The sequence below is a fragment of the Rhynchophorus ferrugineus genome, unplaced genomic scaffold, assembly GCF_030347505.1.
Source record: "Rhynchophorus ferrugineus isolate W39M unplaced genomic scaffold, kcgeb_rfMv2 rfM1, whole genome shotgun sequence".
In the NCBI taxonomy this organism is placed as follows: domain Eukaryota; kingdom Metazoa; phylum Arthropoda; class Insecta; order Coleoptera; family Curculionidae; genus Rhynchophorus; species Rhynchophorus ferrugineus.
Window position 1 is genome coordinate 28,380,441 of NW_027472580.1, and position 23,941 is coordinate 28,404,381.

Consider the following 23,941-nt stretch of genomic DNA (forward strand, 5'->3'; position numbering starts at 1 on the left):
TTTTCAAGTATGTTTTCGCTGGTTTTTCAACATATTCCCTAACGTTATCCTGCTGAAAAATACTTTGAAATACCCATCTTCACATTTTTTTGCTCCTCCAGAATACTCTTTGGGTCAAATCATTACTTTTAAAACATCGGAACTATTATTCATATGTTAAATTGAAGTAAAATTGAACAAAAAAAAATGCTTACGCGATTTCAATAAGTAATGAGTTATACGTTTTAACGATATTAGCTAACATTTAATCATCTATGTCTGATATAATAAGTTTGTTTTGACGATATGAGTCATTATTTACGAGTTTAGGGTTATTTTGATCGCGCTGCTAATAAAATTGAGAAATATTACAAGAAATAATTGCGAGTTAAGAACTATTAATAGAAACATAATGGCAAAGTTGAGTTGTATTTTGACCTAAAATTATTCACGGTATTTTTGGTTTATCTAGTTTAAATAACTTATCAATAATTTCACCATTCTTATGGCAGCATAATTTTACTCTTAATAAAATAGAAATATCACATGCACTGATTTACGTCAACAAATTGTTAGGATTTTTGCAATCAATGAAATTATTGAAATACAAAAAGATTTATTTTTAAATTATGTTGTTGCTCTAGTGCAGTTGCTGAATAAAATACTATTATTATAAAGCAAAGCAGCTATAAAATGACTTTGCTATACTACTTTGTTAATATAGACATAGAGACGCTTAAAAGTTTTACCCGTCGTATTCACTAGACATTGTTTCTACCGATTATCATTTTTTGGGATAACTTCAACAAGCATGTATGTCAAATTTTGATTAAATACAACTATACATTTATTACAAATATATGAAAATTAATACTTTTTTTTAAGAGTTTTTACATAAATCAATCAACTATATGTGTGTACTTTACATACAATTTCAATAGACTATATATTTTAAATAAAAAAAATGTAGATATTAAATTGTGCCTAGTTCTGTGCCAACAAATTACCTTCTCGATTATTTTGTTTGACGTAATAATATGGTATCCTTTCCATTACGATATAAGAGCATATATTGGCGCAGAAGGCTATAACTGAAGGCTAAAAGCCTAAGTGGGCGCAATTTGTGAAAGAGAAGCGCCGAAATTGCCTAAATTTAATATCCACCTTTTAAAGGGTGGAAGGAAACTGTGGCGGTTTAAGAAAATTACGTGGAGGCATATTGAGTGGTAGCTTTTTAGGGGTTTCTTTTTGATGTTGCTGTACATTAGACGTTCCTATCGACGTCGATTTTTCACTTTTCTTATGATATCAGGTTTTGCTTCGTTGACGATTTACATGTATTTTGTACGTTTTTATTATAATTCAGAATCCATTATATTATTTTGATATATAAAATTAAGCAGTATATCCTTAAATATTATTAAATAATTCTTCAAATAATTTCTTCATCTATTGTAAGATTCTTATTAGCATTGATTTCAGATTTATTCGTAACATTTTAAATTTGGCACAGTCAGTAGGATTCCGACGAGATCATAAAACTATTCTCTTTTAAGTTCCTGCAATTAATTGGAATCAATAAAAGACGACAGATTGATGTTGGATTGGCAATCGTTCCATAGTTTTACGAAGCATTTCTTGGCGAAGTTAAAGAGAGTTTGGATAAAAGTGTCAGAGCTGAAACTGTACCATAAGTTCACAAAAGTTGCATTGAAGGTGCTTAAAGACCTCTAGCCATATACTATTTCAAGTAAGAAACATTCAAGCTTTGAATAAAACCCTAGTCCACGAATTGCTGGCACATCCATTACAGTTAAAGGTTAAGGCCACCGAAGGTAGACTGAAGTTGCTGTGAATTAACCTAATTTATTGGAATTTGGGCAGAAGCTTGCGATTCAGTGTGAACGGCCACCAAGAGCCGATTGTAGCAGCTCAGTGTCTTAGACGTAGACTGTTGAAATCTGAAATCACCAACATTTGGAAAACCATTCCGTAGAGAGAAACTATGGAAATATGGATAAAATAGTGCCATTTTAAAGATCTTTAAAGGCAGACGAGGATACAATCGATACTCGAAAACAATTTTACAACTGTAGTCGTTTCTTTAAGAAGGAGGTGTTTTATAACGCAACGTTATCACTCTGCGGTGTGGTCTGTTTTCTAATCGAAAAAAACCCTCAGTGTCGCTTTGTAATCCCCTCTTATTTCTTTGAATAAAATATATTTTAAAATAATTTAACATTTTTTGTGTCTTAAACCCTTTCACATTTTATAATTTATAATTTATAATATATTAATTATTTATATATTAGTCAAAATTGGATTGGGAATATTTGCTCATTCAGGTCCTCTTCTACTTCTTCAGTTTTTCGGAATAGGCCAAACGATTATGCATCAATCTGAATAAGTTTTGACTAGAAGTCAGGTTTGATATTCATGATGTGTCCCATTTGACCTGCAGTAATGTATTTATCAAACTTCCGGCAATGCATAGCATTATTTTAGAGGAAAGTGATTGCGTTCATTTAATCAGCCGGTAATAAAATTCTTCGAGATCCTTTTCTTTAAGAGTGATACGGTCAGTCCAGCGCAGCCATATCTTTACGGGGTTTTCTAGACGTTCAAAATAGGTTTTAACTTCGGTAGTTATATCGTCACAGGAGCAATATCTTTTTCATTGGAGCTTTCTTTTGTAAAAGGACAATATAATAATAAAACTACTGGATTACAGTAGTCATTGGATGGTGTATTTAATGTAGATCAGTCACATATAACCAAAACTATTACGTTAAATTTAACAGCTGGGACATTTATAAGTAAAAACTTAGAGTTATCCTGCTTGAAAATGGAATATAAATTGATATTAGCTTACTCTGTAAATTTTTGTGAATTTATTCTATAATGATACATTCATCAGTATATCATAAATTCATTAAAAAAAAGAATGGGTTGTGTGTGAATTGACGAATACGACCTGTAACTACCATCTAATTTTACAATTAATTATACACTCAAAATAGTTTGTAGGCTAGGATTGCATTTTATTATATATACATTAAACTTTTTTCCACATCACCTATGAGGTAGAGTTCTTGGCGCGTTTTTATGTAGTACTATCTACTGGAGGCCTAATTCACCTAATTAACAATTGTATATCTAAGTAATATATTTTAATGTCATTAGAGAGCATCTTTACCTTTTACGTTTAGTTCTTCCTTCCTTCGGTACAGTGTCTCCTTGTAAAGTTATTTTGATATCACTATATTTCTCCTTAGTTTATTGTTACTATCTGTACACATCTTTCTTGTATATATAAAATATTTCCTGTGTACATAAAACTAGATAATGGATTTACCATGTTTGCAAAATAGTTAGTATTCTTTCTCTCCTGGCATTTTTAATCAAATGCTCAGGTACTTCAACGTTTACCTTATTCCATCAACTTATTGTCTTAACACTATACTTATTATCTTGCCATGAGTGATCCAATGTCCCATTCTGAAATATGGCCATGTCTCATCTAAATAAACATATTGAAATAATATGTATTCCTTGATTTTATTAAATGCTTTTTAAAATTGTATTATTTTAAAAGCAATACCTGGAAGTGGGTTGTCTTTTAAACCATTTAAATTCGATATAACTTAACAGTGTATGAAGAGATGATGTATATCGCTCACAGCGCTGAATGTCTTCAAGCTTTTTATGGATGCTTTTCAGACTAACAATTTCCTTTGATACCATTATACTAAATTATGTTTATATGAAAAAGCTGCGCACTGAGTTAACGTCAAGCTGATCTTGATTGGTCAGCTGCTTTTCGGTGAATGTACATTATATTTTTAATTTTTTGAGATATTTTAGTAATAGATATTTTAGTATATATATATATATATATATATATATATATATATATATATATATATATATATATATATATATATATATATATATATATATATATATATATATATATATATATATATTGACCAATATATAAATAATTGATATATTATAAATTATGAATTATAAAATGTTTTTTAAAATATATTTTATTCAAAGAAAGAAGAGGGGATTATAAAGCGACACTGAGGGTTTTTATCGATTAGAAAACAGACCACACCGCAGAGCGATAACGCTGCGTTATATAACACCTCCTTCCTAAAGAAACGACTACAGTTGTAAAATTGTTTTCGAGTATCGATTGTATCCTCGTCCGCCTTTAAAGATCTTTAAAATGGTACTATTTTATCCATATTTCCATAGTTTCCCTCTACGGAATGGTTTTCCAAATGTTGGTGATTCTATATTTCAACAGTCTACGTCTAAGACATTGAGCTGCTACAATCGGCTCTTGGTGGCCGTTCACACAGCAACTTCAGTCTACCTTCGGTGGCCTTAACCATCAACTGTGATGGATGTGCCGGCAATTCAAGGACTAGGGTTTTTTTCAAAGCTTGAATGTTTCTTACTTGAAATAGTATATGGCTAGGAGTCTTTAAGCACCTTCAATGCAACTTTTGTGAACCTATGGTTCAGTTTCAGCTCTGACACTTTTGTCCGAACTCTCTTTAACTTCGCCAAGGAATGCTTCGTAAAACTATGGAACGATTGCCAATCCAACATCAATCTGTCGTCTTTTATTGATTCCAATTAATTGCAGGAACTTAAAAGAGAATAGTTTTATGATCTCGTCGGAATCCTACCGACTGTGCTAGTTTAAAATGTTACGAATAAATCTGAAATCAATGCTAATAAGGATCTTACAGATGAAGAAATTATTTGCAGAATTATTTAACAACATTTAAGGATATGTTGCTTAATTTTATATATCAAAATAATATAATGGATTCTGAATTATAATAAAAATGTACAAAATACATGTAAAATCGTCAACGAAGCAAAACCTGATATCATAAGAAAAGTGAAAAATTGACGTCGATAGGAAAGTCTAATGTACAGCAACATCAAAAAGAATAACATTATACTAAATTATGTTTATATGAAAAAGCTGCGCACTGAGCTAATGTCAAGCTGATCTTGATTCGTCAGCCGCTTTTCGGCGAATGAAGATTATATTTTTAATTTTTTGAGATATTTTAGTAATAGTATATATATATATATATATATATATATATATATATATATATATATATATATATATATATATATATATATATATATATATATATATAAATATACTGGATCCAAGCTAAAAAGAGGAAACAACTCAATTTAGAAAAAAATATAAAGCTTATAAGAACGGCCCTTATTCGCCTTTGTTTAAATCGTTCCGGATTAACGCCCATCCCAATAGAGGCGATAAAATAACTGCCGCAAAAAATATTTAGTGGCTCGTTTCGGAAAAAACACACAAAAAATTGTTTCCACCTTTCGAATCCGCCCACCATTCGGTTGCCCAAACCGAAAACAAAGGGAATCACTTTATGATTGTGTTTACTTTATTACTTGTACAGTAGATTTTGTTGGCGGAGAGGGCTTCGTTGCTATTGAGAAAATGATGTTACGTGTATGGTCAATAATTGAGAATAAAACGAGAGAAAAACCGTTATTAGTCGGTTATTGAGGAAATAGTTTTCCAGCAATTTTGAGATATAGATATTACTAAATACGTCTTATTATATTTACTTTTTATTGTTAATTAACGACACGCTCATAAAAACTCATCCAGTGTGGTTAAAAGCTTAATATAAACATAATCTAGTGATCATAATAGTTTTGTTTTCTATATTTCGTAACGAATACTTATGACCGATCGCTATTGATGCCTCGAAGGTGATCTGTTCCGATATTGGATAGATTGGCTGTAATACTAACAAAAATTCTAAAAGTTATTTTGTAATGTAACAACTGTAATGTTTTAAAATCATTCGTCAATGTTTGGTGAATACATTGCTCCTTCCGATTGTTGAATTACTTGTTTAATTCGGTGATATGATAAGCCAAGAGTGAACGAATTCAGAATCCCAATAAAATCAAAATTGTATAACTATTGTAAGGCCGCTGGAGTTAACCAAGTGGCAGAAGAAATGATGAAACCAGCAAGATCTTATTTCCAACCAGACGGACGAAAAGGGGCTTCTAACTATATTAAACTAGCGTTTGTTCACAATAATCAAAGAAAAATATTTATTAAATATAAGATTTCAACAAGTGTTAATCAAGTCCCATCTTGTTTGGATTACAAAAATCTATATATAAAATATTTCTTGAATTCAACCGTTCAACATACTAAGGTTAAGTGACATATGTGGTTGAATAATTACACTTTGTCAACTTTTTATGGTTTAGTATGCTTATATTGTGTCATGACAGACAGAAGTTTCGAATATTTTGAAGGACACTTCAACAGTGGTGAAATTATTCTATTGGACATTAACGCTAACATGGAAGAGCTACCAGGGAATAAATCTACTACTAGTCTTGAAACGTATTCATGGATATTATTCAAATTATGTAAATATATATATGCAAATAAATAATGCTTTAAAAAGATGAAGTGAAGAAATAAACCGAGAAGAGCCGCAGCGTGCGACTGCCGTTGTTGGTTCTTTTAGCCGTGTGCGATATGTTAGTTAGAATCGAGCCAGTGTTCGTCAAGGAAATCTGTTCCCATTGTTTTTTAACAGATTAGTGGCTGTAAATATCTATCTTCGAAATGTCATTAAAATGAAATCCGTTAATATGCGACAATTATTTTAGAGTCGAGTGACAAATCTAGAGATGAAGATTATTAAATTGGAAATATGTGTCGATATTTTGGATAAAGTAACCAATAGTTCCAAATAAGATACAGAAACCATATAAATATATATAGTTATGGAGCATATTATATATAAAGAAGTTTTTCTGCACTAAATATAACTATTAGTCAAGAACTGGATACGCTCACCGAGCGATTTTTTTGGCAAAATTAGTTTTCCTAATCAACATGATTCCCTTCAAGGATGATGCACTAATTATAGCGACCCTCCAGCTTTTCGATACCATTTTTGTAGTACGATTTGTCCTTTGCTTCAAAATAGGCCTCCGTTTCGGCGATCACCTATTCATTCGACAAAAATTTCTTCCCAGCGAGCATGTTTTTGAGATTTGAGAATCGGAAATAGTCGCTGGGGAACAGATCTGGAGAATACGGTGGACGACGAAGCCCAATTCATTGATTTTTGTCATCGTTCCCACTGACTTGTGACATGGTGCATTGTCTTGGTGATGCAGCGATTTTTCTTCCCAAAATACAGACGCCATAACCTTGCCGGATGACTTATACGCTTGATCATCTTCAGACACTGCTACAAATCATCAACTCGTTGTTTTTGGACAAAAGTGAGCTCGCGCGGCACCCACTTTGCCCAAGGCTTTCTCATACCTAAATATTCGTGAATGATATGATGTATACAATCAGTTGATATATTTAGAGTGTCTTCTGTTTCATTCAATTTCAATTTACGGTCATTCAAAATCATTTTGTGGATTTTTTAAATAGTTGTCCTCGGTAACAACCTATTTTGGGCGTCCACTGCGTTCACCGTCTTCGGTGCTCATTTCACCATGCCTAAACTTAGCATACCAATCCTTGATGATTGATTTTCCTTGGGCAGTGTCTGGAAACTCGGCATCAAGCCAAGTTTTTTCTTCAACTGTATTTTTTACCTTCAAAACGCAATATTTTATCAACACGCGAAATTCCTTTTATCCATTTTTTTCACAATAACCAAAGTTGCTTCACTCAAAATGCTATAATTTACAAACTGATGATACGACAGCTGCCAAATTTATAAACGCATCTTCGGAGGGTTCTATGTGTCAGGCCGGGGACTTTTATGAGTTATTTATTTTAAGTATGTATTTACTTGTTTTTCTTATTATATTATTTGGTATGTTCATTGTTCTATATCGATTTCCTCCATTCTAAAATATCACGGATATCGAATGTTTATCGACTATTGTGTGGCAAGCAACGATAAATATATGGCCGAATAGTAGCTATATAAGCCGCCCTAGTTACTGCATTGGGAAATCGTAAATTTTAGATGCAACTTTTTACACAATTTTGCTAGCTTCCATTAGCCGCCAGCAATTTGTTAAATAGTGAAAAAAGTGTATATTTTTTTACTATTTTAATCATTTAAAGCTTGTATTTATTATTTTACTATATTCCATAGTAGTTAGATATACATAAATAGATATATTAAAAATTATATAAATATTACTAATAAGTATAATAGGATATACTTTACTATATCATTTTACATTATTTTATGTAATGAGAAATGCTACTATAATTTTATTAATACTATTGATGTTATAACATATTCAGGAATTTTATTTTTTATAAGGTTATACTTTTTCCTTGTTTAAATTTGTGACAGAATATTCAGGTTGGAAGATTTGATACTGAGGTTTTCCTAGTCAGTAGCCTATGTAAGCAAGCAATAAGTGATCAGCTTCTGTTTTTCAGTAGTCCGTTGAATAATTATTGTGGAAGTGGTATTGTGGAATGACTAAAACTTTGGCTTCGGAATTTTGTAGCTAGTTTATAGTCAGTATTCAGCCAAGGTTAACTGAATCGTGTGAGTATATCTCAAGTATCGTTGTTGTCTTTATCCGTGTACTTATCATCTTTCCAATTTCTCTTGTGTTCATTTTTCCTCAACCTTAGGGAACCTTGTATAATTATCTTGATCGGATTATATTTAACTTTGTATACCGTTCTTTGTTGTTTCAAAATAGCTTTGTTGTTGTGATTGTTACCGGTTGTTTCTTCTTTTCTTTCATTATTATAATAGGCCAGCAGTAGATATATTTATTCGTTTCGACGATCCTTTTATTTATATATCTCAAACTCTATTTAAGAGTCAAGAAACACATTCTTCGCTCCATTAAATCAAGTAACAAAAGTCGTCCATATATAATATATCTATATATCTAAACTAGGTAGAAGGTTTTAAGGGACAAGGAGATAAGGAGTATTCCCATTACTTATTACTAAAATTTTAATAGAACATTGATTTAAGTTTACTTTTATAATAGCCTTAAAAGCACATACAGCTGCAATACTTCATTAAGTACTTTTCAAAATCTGTATATAGGCATGCCTTAACATTAAACTACTATAAATTCTTTAACTAGATCTCTGCTTGGTTTCTTTTATTTTTCTTTATTTGTGTAACACCATTTTGGCTCGCACATTGCCTATACGTAGATATTGTTCAGAGGATTTTAAACTGCTCTCGGTCATCACGCACGTATACAAGGTTGCAGAAACTTGAAAAAATCCCATAGTTCTATCAAATATGTATATTACATCTAACATGGTGAATTATAACTCATCGAACTATGTGATGTTTCAGGAATCATATATATGATATTAACTTTTTGTAATCTAAACGTGATGGGATATGATCTATACTTGATTAGGGCATGCATTTAATTAATATTCTTTATTTTTTGTTATTAATTAATTAATTTTCTTGTTATTTTGTTTATAAATTACTAATGTTCAAGCCATACCGGCTGGTTCGCATCTTACAAGACTTAACCACATTTCTTTAGTTTGTATCTGTATCTATACAAAATGTCCAGTGCGATCACAACGATTATGTGACGTACAGATTTGGAGCATTTTAGCGCGCATTTAAAAATTAAACTATTTCAAATTATTAATATTTATAAATCCTTACAGCCTCCGTGCTAACGAATCTCTACAATTTTTACAATTTTCTGTTATAGACTAGATTACTTTAGGAGAATTGCAGTGATCTTTTCAATCTTTGCGGCTGTTTTGTTTTTTTTTTTTAATTTGTAAGCCCTGCTATCAGCTTAGAGATTTTCTACGTTTTGTTATAATTCGTTTTGTTTGGTAAGACTAAAGCATTTTTTTCTCGGCTGTCTAGATTACCTATAGCCTCGTTCTCCTTAACACTGCGGAGTGCAAGACTGTAGCATAGAGTGTCAGATTGAGCGGCTGAGCTTGAGGTTTCGCGTTATGGATGATGTTAACACTTTATTAGTTGTTTGCATTGAGACTACATATCGGAATTTTAATTTTTTTTTTGAAACATCGTTTATTGCTGTATTTGTGATGTTATATATTAAAGTGTATAATCTATTAATTAAAATGTAAATACATATCAAGGTGACTACTATATAATGGTAAATGTATCAAATACCGTATTTATATAGACCACTGAATCTGTTAACCCATCGCTATATTTCACTAAAGCCTTTTAAACGACTATGAAAGAATTATCAGATAAACCATATTAATAGCATATATCGATTACATGAATACAAGCTTTAACAACGGTATTAGAATATCTATTAAAATTTGACTAATTGAATATTACGAATGCTCATATTTCATTTAAATACTAAATTTCAGTATATACCGTTCATTTTTTTATTCATATTTGTACGTGAGTTGGGGAACAGTTATTCGCTTTAATTGATTCAACTTTTCGTTCGTTAAATGTGAGTTAATTAAATTAATTATGCCTTTACCGCACTTGTTTATATTTGAAAACAATAACAATGAAATAAAAATACAATTAATAATAATATACATGATAAATATATAGTATTAATGATTAAATATTTTTTCCGGTTTTGTTTAGATCAAAAAAGAATGAATGAATATATCTGAATTGATTTCTTGATTTAGAGGAATTATTCTATTCTTCTAGCTAATAGGTAGTTGTCAATACTACATTCACATCGCTATGTATCACTGGGTGTATAATCTTTAGTGCTAGTTTTCCTTGCTCCGCATGCAAATTCTGTAATTTTTTTCTGTTTTAGCAGTTTTCTTGCTTGGCCGGTAGCCGGTGCATTGTATGTACCATCCGCCCTTCTATCTCTATGTCGGTTTTCTGTATTAGATATTCTTAGAACGTTTTTTTTGTTAACAATCGTATCATCTTGGCTTCGAACGTATATAATTATTATATTATTCAAATACTACTCCTCCTCTACTTCCCTGTCCTTGCACTTCTACTTATATTTTTCAACAATCATGATAACAGTTCAATTGAAAAGTCCCCGACCTACCATAGTAAAACAATTTTTTTTGGCTTTATTATTTTTCTTTATACAACATAATTCCTTTCAAGGGTGATTATAGCACACCTATAGTTCACACTGATTATAGAGACCCTCCAACTTTTCGATACCATTTTTGTAGTACGATTTGTCCTTTGCTTCAAAACAGACTTCAGTTTCGGCGATCACCTCTTCATTCGATGAAAATTTCTTCCCAGCGAACATTTTTTTGAGATTTGAGAACAGGAAATAGTCGCTGGGGGCCAGATCTGGACAATACGGTGGATGAGGAAGAAATTCGAAGCCCAATTCATGGATTTTTGCCATCGTTTTCACTGACTTGTGACACGGGGCATTGTCTTGGTGAAGCAGCACTTTCTTTTTCTTCAAATTCGGCTGTTTTTCGGAAATTTAGTCCTTCAAACGGTCCAATAACGCTATGTAATTGTTTCTGTTGATGGTTCTAAGGTAGTCAATGAAAACTGTTTCATGCATACCCCAAAATACAGACGCCATAACCTTACCAGCTGACTGTTGCATTTTCCCACGCTTTGCAGTGGGTTCATCGTGTGCAATCCACTCGGATGACTGTCGATTGAACTTCGGAGTGAAATAATAGAGCCATGTTTCATCCATTGTCACATATCGGTGCAAAAATGGATGGATTTATTACGATTCATAATCTTCAAACACTGCTCCGAATCATCAACTCGTCGTTGTTTATGGTCAAAAGTGAGTTCGCGCGGCACACACCTTACACACAGCTTTCTCATACCCAAATATTCGTGAACGATATGGTGTACACGTTCAGTTGATATCTTTAGAGTCTTTGCTATTTCACTCAATTTCAATTTACGGTAATTCAAAATCATTTCCTGGATTTTTTAAATGTTTTCGTCGGTAACAACCTCTTTTGGATGGCTTTTAGTTTCTTTTATTAAAATCCTATTGAAACTTTCGGTGTACTAATCTAGTGATCATTGCATTCATTGATTGCCTGTTCAAATGATCATGTTATCATATAATCGGATCATAGCTGGTAGGGTAACTTGTTTCTAGTTTCTTTCCAGTAAAGTACCAGCAAAATTATTTTATAATTCACAAAGAGTAACAAGCGAGTCGTTTGTGACGTAGATCCATTTCATTTTGTTGTTGTAAGAGCCAATAGTTACTTGACTTAATATGTTGACTCAAACAACTACCTCGAAGAATGATATAGTATATAATCAACTCTAAAGGTTGTTTTATGATTGGTATCTAAATTTTTGTTTATTGATATACCTGTTGATGAGAAAATAACAATCAATAAAAAGTCCTGTTTAATTAGTGAGCCCAAAAACAATGCTGGTTAGGATCGGCGTTAGCAGACTAAAGCACATGGTTAATCTTTTCACTTGTTCTGGCGGTTTTTGTATGATCTAGTACTTTGTCAGCTGTTTTAAATTTACACTATGAAATTTTAAGTTTTTTTGTTTTTAAGATTTTCATATCGATTTTTTATCGTCAGTAATAATCTGTTAAAGGAAATTTTACATTTTTGTCATATCCATGCGAATTCTTTCTAAGGGTTATTCTTTTTTGTTACAAAGGTTGTGAAATACACTTTTGAGTAACAATTAACGCAGTAGCAAATTTTGATTGTATTCCATCTAATGTCTTTACGCAGTAATGTTTTCAATTCTGAATAGTAATTTCTCTTCATTTTTCAAAGAATTTGTTCTCCTAGACAATTCAAGTCTTGTGGAAAGCATCGAAACTATTGTTTCCAAGTTGAACTTAGTGGAGTGTCCTTAGAGTAAATTTTTAAAGACGAACTTCCCCGTGACTTTTCTCTTTATAATAAAAGAATGCATTAGAACTTTTTGGTGATTATTTGTTACTAAACTTAGAAATAATAAAGGAAGCTTTCTAGAGCAAGTGCCTAAAAATAAAAGGGCTACACAATATTAACCACATATACACATAGAAAACTCGAAAATATTTGTACATTTAATGTTTGTTAAACATATAATTATTTTTATTAGGGATTGTGATGTATTAAGGGAATTTTATCTTTGTTAATTAATGTTTCTTTTAAATATATTTATTAATTTATTATTTTTATAATGCGTCTTTTGTATTCCACACTTTGTCATGGTCTCAATAATTACTTGTTAAATAGTTGCAGTATTATGTAGCATTCATTTTTATTTTCTTGAATTATCTATATTATTTATTGTAACTAAAAAGCAGCGCTATATACCACCGTAGGATTTAACACTAGTTATAAAAGAGTAGTTTGTCAAGTGTAAGTATTCTGTTTATTAATACGATCGTCGTCAATTTAGGGTTAAAAACGGAAATTGTCACATTAATCAAGACCCTTGCTAGAAGTAGACTGAACCGGAAGCTGCTGTGTGAACCCCAGTAATATTTCTTATTTGCCTGGACTGGCATTGAGGACATGCTAATTCATTATTTTATGTTAGGTTCATTTGATCACAATTATATAGTTTCTCAATTGTTGCTCAATTTTCGGTTTAATCTTTAACTTGTTACTTTTTTAAGAATCGTTTTCTTTAATCAGATATGAATTCTTGAAATGGATTTCTAAATCCATTATTAATCCAAGTATTAATAAGCGTTTCAATTGAAAGAATAATTTGAGAAACACAGACTTAAGCTACATATAATATATATTTTTTTAACTGAATTGGTAGCTTGTTGGTTTAATTTTCGAAATTTTTTTTGTGTGAGTACTACCCTAAATAGGTTCATGGAAGGAGATTTTTGAGTCTAGCTCTAATTTGGGTAGCGATAAGCTAACCGTGTAGCGATAAAGCTGGGATGTGTACAGAAGAAAATTATATTTAAACATATTCAATATTTAAAATAAATAAATAATAGAATTGGACGAATTGCTTTTTAAGTTTCTGGCCTAAGTAGTTTAAATGTGATTTTACGTACAGCAGTGATGATCACATCTTTAACGTTATTTATTGAATTGCTATCCAAATAATTAATGAAAACTGACATAATTAAATTCACGACGTAATTTTTATCCGTGAATTCAAGTAAACAGACGATTCCATCATATGCGTAGGGCCATGTTCCTTTTCCCGTTTTTGTTTTCATGTGGCGGCTGCTGTTTATATTATAACCTTTCGTTTTGATTAAAATATAAACAGACCAGCAGCTCTTATTCTTCAAATACTATATTGACAATTGTATAATACAGTAACGTAATATTGTTTAATCAAAGTAAAACTGTGTTTTATCCCTAGACAAATTAAAACTTATATTTAATGGGACGTGATAAGGTTTATATTTTTTTTTGGAACGTTATATCCAAAAGCTAAGTTTTTATGTCCACGCTTTTAACAACTTAATTCATTGTTACTGTCTCAACAAAATGGAGTTAATGGGAATATCCTGTCATACGTCGACGTTATTATTGAGGGCATTATCTGGAATAGGGGTTTCCATCAAAAGTATTCTTCAGTTAAAAACTCCTCCTGCATTGAGACACTATCTAAACTGCAGCTGGTGTGTCTATTTTCCATATTTTTGATACACGATATATAGAACTAGGATATTTGGAGCAGTATATACTTTGACTGGCGATTTTCCGGTAATTTTCTCTTCTCCTCGATACGTCACTCTTCCGGCCCATATATAAACGGAAAAGCGTAAAGTAAAATCACCTATCCTAATCAAAATTCAAACAGTTTCGAACGGCGAGCTATTCAGAACGACATTGAATATTCATGACGCCTATCGCGGGCCACTATTTCGATACTGACACACAATAAAGGCCATCAGGAAAATTACTTTGTCCTGTCCTTTTGCTAAATTGGATCCTTAATTATCACATCATATCACAATTGCTGAACGACATTACTTGTACTGCACTTAGGGATCATAATCTTTTAGGAAACTGTATATAATATTATTGTTTGGTGTAATATAACAATAATAAACTGTTTGTTGATTTTTTATGTTATATTAAATGTGTTATGTTATATTAAAGTATCCTTTTTTCGATCATTGTTCTTTTCGGATTTTGCACTCTTGTATTTTATACAATTACAATTATAAACAGTTATAAATATACATTTATGGCCAGCTCCAGCAGGACAGGAATTAATATATTTTAATAGATAAGATATGAAGAGTTTGCCATGGAATAGAACACAAAGTACATTGATCATAAACTAAATATCTAAGCCTACTTTATTTTTATAAAGGAATGTGTTCGAGCACGAGTCAAAGGTCAGGTCAAAGGTCCAAATATACCACCAAGATATATACCAGGTGTGTCGTTAATTATTTCCAGTTTTTCTTAACATACTGGCAATAATATATATTATTAATATAAATATATATTAATATAGATATTTTTTTATTAATTTCCTAGAACGTCCACAATCTGCCAATCTGTGGGCAACAAGTATGATTATATGATTTCAGTTATATAATAAAACTATACTGACTTGTAGATGTAAGTGTACAACTTATAATCTAAATCTTATTCTAGATACCATTCTAAATTATTTTAAAGTATATCCTACCTTATTCTAAAAAATATTCTAGCTTATTCTAGAGATTATTAAATCTCATTCTATGTGTTTATTAATTAGTTCGTATGGTAGTTCCCATTTGAGCCTACGCACTTCACTGTCATCGCGCACATTTAACTGTTTGGCGAGTGAATGGGGGCGCATTAATAGTCTTTCAGAGTACTTCGCACTAACACTCCGAATCACACCCGTTATGGGTTCTATGGGGATATCGTGCTGAATCAGTTTGTTGGACACTGTAATATGGGGCATCGACGATCACTCGAAGCACTTTATTCTCGAACCTCTGGAAGATATCTATGTTAGATTTGCTAATGATTCCCAACAGTTCAATACCATAGGCCCAAATGGCCTAATTATTGACTTATACTCTAGAAGTTAGCGTTTTCATTTATTTCTAGCAAGTGTGCTAAAAATATCGCTTGTCCATAGGATTTTATGTTATGTCATTTTATGGAAGCAGATATTTTTATGCGAGGATAATTTTATAATAGAAAATTTTATACGAGGATATTTTTGTCAAGATAATTATAAGTTAGGACATTATATTGTTAGTTCGCGGTTTGTCTATATCGACGTGAGCTTTGATTTTTAAGGAGAAGTAATAGATATTATTTGAATTAAGATTGTGAATATATATATATATATATATATATATATATATATATATATATATATATATAACCACCAATGACAGTGCCTTAAGATAAATATAGGTAAAAGATGTTTTTAATGAGATTGTTGATACAGTTAAGACAACTAAGTAACTCACCACTTAATAAGTCCTGGGTCTTATAACACGTAGGCAAAATTCAGCATTATTCAATCAGATTCTCTTTCCAGAGTGATTACAGCTAACGTTCATTAATTTTTTAAAACTTTTTTCGTAGACATCTTTTGTTTCTAAATAAACTTCTCAGTTTATTCTTCATTTAATCCATAACACTTTCTCAGGAACATTGTTTTTTAGTTTTGCAAACAGCCAATAGTCACTGGGGTAACACTGGAATATACTCTAGGACTATACAATAGGACTATAAAGCAATTTGAAACGCAATTCGTCCAGTTTGACCATTGTTTTCACTGATTTGTTGGCGTTTCCATAGACTTTTTTCAACTTAAGTGATTTCATTAAAACTACTGTAATTTTTACACTAAAAACCATATCGTTGTGAAATTTTGTCAAGTGTCGTCTACTAGATTCGGCTTAATAGGAGTTATTGTGTTAATTATCCATAGGAAATAATACGCTATTAACCAGGTTAGATAATGGCGGATGACTTCTGGGATGTCCAAATTGGTTACACGCCAGTCTTTAAATGCCAGTAATTGTTGCATAGGCGGTAAAAAATCTAAAACTTCGTTGTTTTATTTAAAATATGGAACGGAAATGCATACATTTATTTCCAGTCTAATTTAAAAACCGTTAAAATTAATTAACGTTTCTTAAATCACCACTAATTGTTTCTTGCAACTTAAATTTGAATCACGTAAACATATCGTTCTACCATATTGACATTATTACCCATCGAAGATCGATTGGAGAACATATCGAATGCATTATTATAACATTTTAATTTGAAGCCATTCTTATATCTCTTAAAACTATATATTTTCTGCTCTCTCTAAGATATGGTCATAAGACAAACGAAATAAAATTTAGCTGGATTTAATATTAGTTTGGCGTGTCAAAAATTCCACGTCAATATATCTCGCTTTTTGTTTGTAGAATCTTGTGAGTTGGCGGTGGATATTTGGAAAATTCGTATAAAATCACGCAAGTAAACATTCCTGAAAGAAAATGGTTGTTATGAGCGCCTATAAGTCAGTTTTATTCATACCGAAATGACGCTAAATTACGAAAGTTTAACGGTAATGTTGAACTATGATATTTGGATATTAAGGCTACGGTTATATATTATATATTGTGGGGTAATGTTCAAACTGGCATTAAAATAAATTTGAACAGAAATAGGCACCTTTTTTTATCTTGTATCATAACTATTTTCTTACATGAAATATATAGTTATGAGATATATTTTTTTTTAAATTGGCCCGTTATTATTAACTATATTTTAAAAATGAGTTATTAATTTACAAATAATGTAATATAAACATTTTAATTTCAAGAACCATTAATTAAATTATAATATATCGGGTATATAACATATCAACATTTGCGTGATGTAATATATCATATATAATTACTTATTTAAAATATTTTTATCAGTCAGAAGTATCAATGCAACTAGCTAGCACTAATCAAAACTAACTGGTAAATTCGACTAACATTTCTCGAGATAATATAGCAGTTTTCAATTTATTATTATTGAGTTTTTCAGTGTATAAAGACGCTAATCATGGGACGCTAGAAATTGCATATTTTAACATTCGTTATATTTGTTGTTTGATTCGAGGAAACTTGTGGCTATTATTCGTATGAAGTCCGTTCAATAAAACAGTAAGCTCAGGTCATCTGATGTTGCTGTATCAACTCTGAATTTTATTTCATTATACAACATAATACAGACATACAACAAAATTCATATTCATAATTCATTCATTCATTCATTCATCACATTCAACATAGCCTATATTGAATCAAATCAATCAAATGCCTATATTATCGAAGGACTTAAAACTACAATTAGTTATAGAGTGATAATAGTTTGTAGGTTAGGGTTGTATTTTATTATATTTACATTGAACTCTTTTCCACACCACCTATGAGGCGTATTTTTTTCATGTAGTAGTATCCAGTGGATGTCTAATCCATCTAATAATTTAATATCCAAGTACTGTATTTTACTTTCATTAATATCATTCTATCTCTGTTCTGCTACTACCTGTATATATATTTCTTAATAAAACTAGATTTAATCACTGCATTCTTCCTAATGCATTTGCCATATTTGCAAAACAGTGAGTATTCTCCTCACACATTTTAACTAAAGGCTAATGTATATTCTGCATAATTACACACACATAAATCATATTCTAGCAACTGTTATTCAACTATGTTAGCAATATTTGTTCAAGATTGCATAATTTATCAATTTCTTCTTTAATGAGTCTATCAGACTTCATCCAAACCAAAAGTGTTATTAAGGATTTCTATTTCCAGAATGAAGAACAATGTATCGACAATGAATTAATAATAAAAATGTTATGATTAATAAGGCCTAATAAATTGTTAGTCCAACCTTTTTTCATGAACTTGTTGTCTTAACACTATTTTTATTATCATCTTGCTATGAGTGACCAATGGTAATATTGGTTCCATTCTGAAATATCCATATCTTATCTAAATATACAAATTGATTTTGCCTTCCCTGATATTAATATATTATTTTAAAAATTGTGTTGTCTGGTCTATTAGAGATCAGAAATATCACATGTATAAAAAATAGTGAGTATATTCAATAAAAACATAATTTAATACAATTATTTCAGAAAAAAACTGTTAGTCTGTAGAACAGTGCTTCATCCACTGTTGAGTAATATAGGATTTAAATTATATAAAAATAATATACGAAGAAGTCTAATAGGTCTTTCAGATAGCTTAGTATCTGATCGACTAATTGGATCCAGATATTTGCATACAGTTTCTAAATCGCTATTTCTTTGCTTGGTAAAAACTTATTGAGACCGGTGATGATAATGGACAATATATCCAAGATTAAATTTATTATTGCCTATTTTTATATCAGACTTGATATATATTACTCTGCTGATATACGTTCAATATTTCCATACCATTTTTTTTTATATAAAGTAGTTTAGACTTCAAAGACTCAAAGTAATATCTGAACATAAACGTGCGTCAACATATATATTAAAATCGCAAAAGTATACCTTCGACCAACTTATGAAGTATGTTATTAAATTCTATGACCCATTTTATAGTGTAAATATGCAATATTGAATCGGGTTCAGACGTTTACTGCTACTTAGCGTTGTAAAAAATGGCAATTTGTCATCTGTTTCCTACGGCTCAGCTCATATTTTTTATAAACCGTTTTACGATAAACAGACCCTTTCTATAATATTAAAATTCCTGATGACCGATAAGGGTTTCAATCTGCATAGGGTATCAAAATATAATAACGCAAACATATTATATACCTAGAACATTTCAATGCTTATTTAGTATATTTACTTAGCTTACTTATCATTTTATATTTTAATATTATAAGACACTCTAATAATAAAAGACGTAAAGATATATAACAAGTATAAATATATAGAACCTAATTATAAAAAAGAACAACTATTGTAATATTGTGATTTTTTATCATATAGTTCTTTAGTTGTTTTATTTTTTATTGATATTGCTTCTCTTCTTAGGCAAAATATTCAAATGAATGAAAAAATTTCAACACCGTCCCATTTTCCTCTTGTCAAATCCTGTCATTATAGAAATCATTGTAATTTGTTTTTGATATACTATAAATTATATTATAATATATACTATTAAATTATGTCGGTCAAAAATGTCGAGAATTAAAATAATAAATAAAATATTTTTAACAAAGAATTGGGCCGACTTCAAGTAATAAGTAAGGAAATAATAAATATTTTGTATTCTACTGTATACACACAGTTTGGTTTAATACTTACCTAAACCTATTAATCTATTGACAATATTATTTTAACTACTACCAACTCATTACTTTGAAGTCGATGCCAGCAAGGTCTGCTGGACAGCAGGACTTAAACCCGCTCGGTCTGTAATTGACGGAAATATCGGTGAACATACATTAAAAAAATATACGGCCGAACATAGAACCTCCTTTTTTGAAGTCGGTTAAAAATGGACAGAAGTATTTTACATTATTCATTTTACACATTCGTCAAGCAAGCGTTAAGCAAATCGAGACATACGAATTTTTACGTCTTAAACAAATTTATTGTACAAAATACAATATTAACTTAACAAAATTTGATCAAAAAACTAAAACCCCAAATAGTTTTTTGTTTTGTTATAGTTCGACATTTTCGTATCTATGGATTATTTGATGGATCCATGAATGATTATTTATATACATGCGCGTACATTTAATTGGATGTAATATGATAGTATAGGTTATGTTATTCTATAAGTCAATTAAAATTATAGTCAGTTCGTAAAACGTAGAATGTCTGCAAAATTATCAAAATCATCTTGCAATATTGTTTTCTTGTATATAATGATATTATTATATTACTATGGAATATACAAATATTTGTGAAGGAAACATTTCCATTTATAAAAAATATCATAACGGGATTAATAAGGTTGTAAAACATAGTTGTCATTTATAGTAGACCCTTACTAAGTTATCAGGAAACACGCTAATGGGCGGAAAATATCAAAAGCTGATATACAAATATTTTAGATAACGCTACTTTATCAGGTGTCCGTTTTGTTTTTTTTTATATTACAGGACGGCCTATTTAATAATTGTATGGATAGATGGATCCAAAATATATAGGTACTAAATATTTGTGGACGGATTTAAATTAAGAAGTTTTTTTAATTAAAAAAAAAGTAAAATGTTTATATCTGTCATAAAATCACTGATATACTTGAGTAAATGTTAAAAATTACTATGCAAAATTAATTAAATACATATTTATTACAATATAAATACACACTACAAGATTTTTAAATAATAAGTTTATATCTGTTAATACTGAACGAAATTTTAACAAAATTTGTTTGAAAGTCATTAATATTATACGTTGTTTAAGAAGTGATTATCATAGCATGAAATATTATGCAGGGCATTTTAATTTTCTTTTTAAGAAACTTGATTTATTGTATGCCTTGCCTTTAAAAATGCCTTTAAAAATGTCATTTTATGTTTGCTATGTTATATATTTTAGAACTGAGATGATGTTGAATTACCGATAGAAATTGGAAAACGTCCACATACCATAATGTACTGTATCTTTAATGATATATGTTGTTATGGGTTATATATATATATATATATATATATATATATATATATATATATATATATATATATATATATATATATATATATATATATATATATATATATATATATTTATGTATCTTACATTAATGAGTATTTGTTGATAATACTCATGATGCTACATAATATTGATGCATATTTTATCGGCCTTAGAATTATTGGATTATTAAATTTTTTCTCTTTATCACACATCCTATTACTGATGATATCAAGTCTAAATGGATTTTATAACTCATCTATACAGTTATACTTTGTGGAATACTATCATTTTAAAACTTGAATGATATTCTATAGTAATGTGATAACTAATTAGTTCAGTTAGCTAGTAATCTTATGTATGTTATGTTATAATATTTCTTTTATTGTCTGTCTTAGGGTTACTTTGAATTAAATCACTTTAATTTTAGTGACCGTTCTCTTTTTATATTTTATGAATGCTTTGTAATGTAAAATTACTATAACATTTTTTTAATCAACAACATTATATTACATATTTTATTTAATCATTTAATATGTAATTTTATATACAATCTTGAATTATATTACGAAATTAATCTATTGAAGTCTAACTATTTTTCTTAACCTTACACTAATTAATATTTGATGTAGTTTATTAATTTATCACACGTGAGATCTGACGTAGCGATTAATCATAAGATGATCGGAATCACGCTATACTATATTGGAAAATATCTGTTTAAACTCCACTTTGCGTCATTTATCTTAGATTTCTATCATAATTGGTTTGGGTGAAAGTGATATTTCGTAATATGTTATATTCTTAGTTAATTAAAAGGCATTTTTAATAATTATACATCTAACATATCTATGGAAATTGTGAATTCATGATGTTAGAGAGTCGTTTTCTAAATAATTTTGTTTTAAGATCGCTCAAAGTTTTGTTATTATTTATTATTTTGCTATGAACAGTATATTTCTTATATCAATTTCTCGTTTTACTTCTCATAAATATATTTTATGAAAACAGACGTGTGTGAAATGGTTTCGGCATTTTACATTTTATTCAATTGTAAACCGAAAAGAACGATTATTCGGAAATGGAAGCTCCAACTTAACCAAATCATTATGGAGATCATTTTAAATTATAATAGAAACACAGAACAATATTTAAAAATATATTCTTCACGCTATGTTCCTTTGTGAGCATTAATATAATTATGTAAACAATAACTAATAAAGGAACACTAATAAAATTATAATGGCAAATAACTAATGTAGTAAGTAATGATTTTGTATACTATTAATTAATGTAATGTTAATATTGGAATAGTTCTTATGTTTCAATTGTATAATACTGAAAAATATCACATTTATTAATAGATTGCTATTATAAAATCAGTTAAAATATAGATATCCTTTGAAAAGCAATGTAAATATAATACCCCAGAACGCAGAAAACGCAGGAAGCAAAGCACTTAATCTTGTGCAGTGTAATGTAGTGCGGTGCATTTAATAGAGAAGAGGCAGTGTTAAGACATGAACGATTAGTGACTTAGTTTAAATTAGTTTTAAAATTAAATATATTTAGTATATGCTTTTAATAATATTTACATTCAGTATATCATTAATTTTAAACTTAATTTATGTTTTTATTGGAACGTTTGTTAATATATTTTTCTTCTTTTTTGCAGGTTTGTAATTTTCAATAGAACATTATGAAGTATTTTTGCTTCGCGGACAGCTAGTGCTAGTGCAATATGTTTAAGGTGAGGAAATAATGTTTTATTAAAGGTATTTTTATGTGAATCCGATTATTTTATATATCAACCGAACGTAATGTAAACTGTCTCTGGAATGTATAGAACGTTATGGTTCGAGAAAATTCGGGAATTTCTAATAAAAACCATGAGGAGAGAATTTCGTAGCTTTGAACGTGGTAATAACTCAATTTTATGCATGGCGGCACATCTCGAACAATGATAGCGTTGATGTACGATATTCGGATATTAAACCCACAAATTACTTGTAGCAATGTGGAGAAGAAAAAAGCGTAGCTTGTTTTGTTGTTGTTGACTTTTATCTTTTTAAAATATAATCTACAAAGAGGTATTTCGTAAACAAATAACAGATTTTGTAAAATTTGTTGAATATGTAAAATTGGCATAGCAGTGTTCATTGATTTGTTTAATGCATGAAACAATTAGCTATATCAATTGAAATAGATTTCTTGAAGCTATCTTTGGTATAGAATCTGGTAAACTATTTCTATAACTAGTATAAGCATTATTTTATGTTGGTTCAGTTGTACTTAAAATATATTTTTATTGATTATAAACTAATAAACCATTGAGACCAATTATTTCTCAATTTTAACGGATTTATAGTGTAAGTAGCATA

The 23,941-nt window shown here is 29.8% G+C and overlaps 1 protein-coding gene across 1 annotated transcript in view; it reads left to right on the plus strand.

Annotated features, from left to right (window-relative positions):
* Positions 1–23,941, plus strand: part of LOC143206636 (monocarboxylate transporter 2) — a 441,132-nt gene that overhangs the window by 135,481 nt on the left and 281,710 nt on the right. Inside the window, exon 3 of the mRNA XM_076419251.1 lies at positions 23,236–23,310. Coding sequence (XP_076275366.1) covers positions 23,302–23,310 — 9 coding nt within the window. The 5' untranslated portion in view covers positions 23,236–23,301. The remainder of the gene's footprint in view (positions 1–23,235; positions 23,311–23,941) is intronic.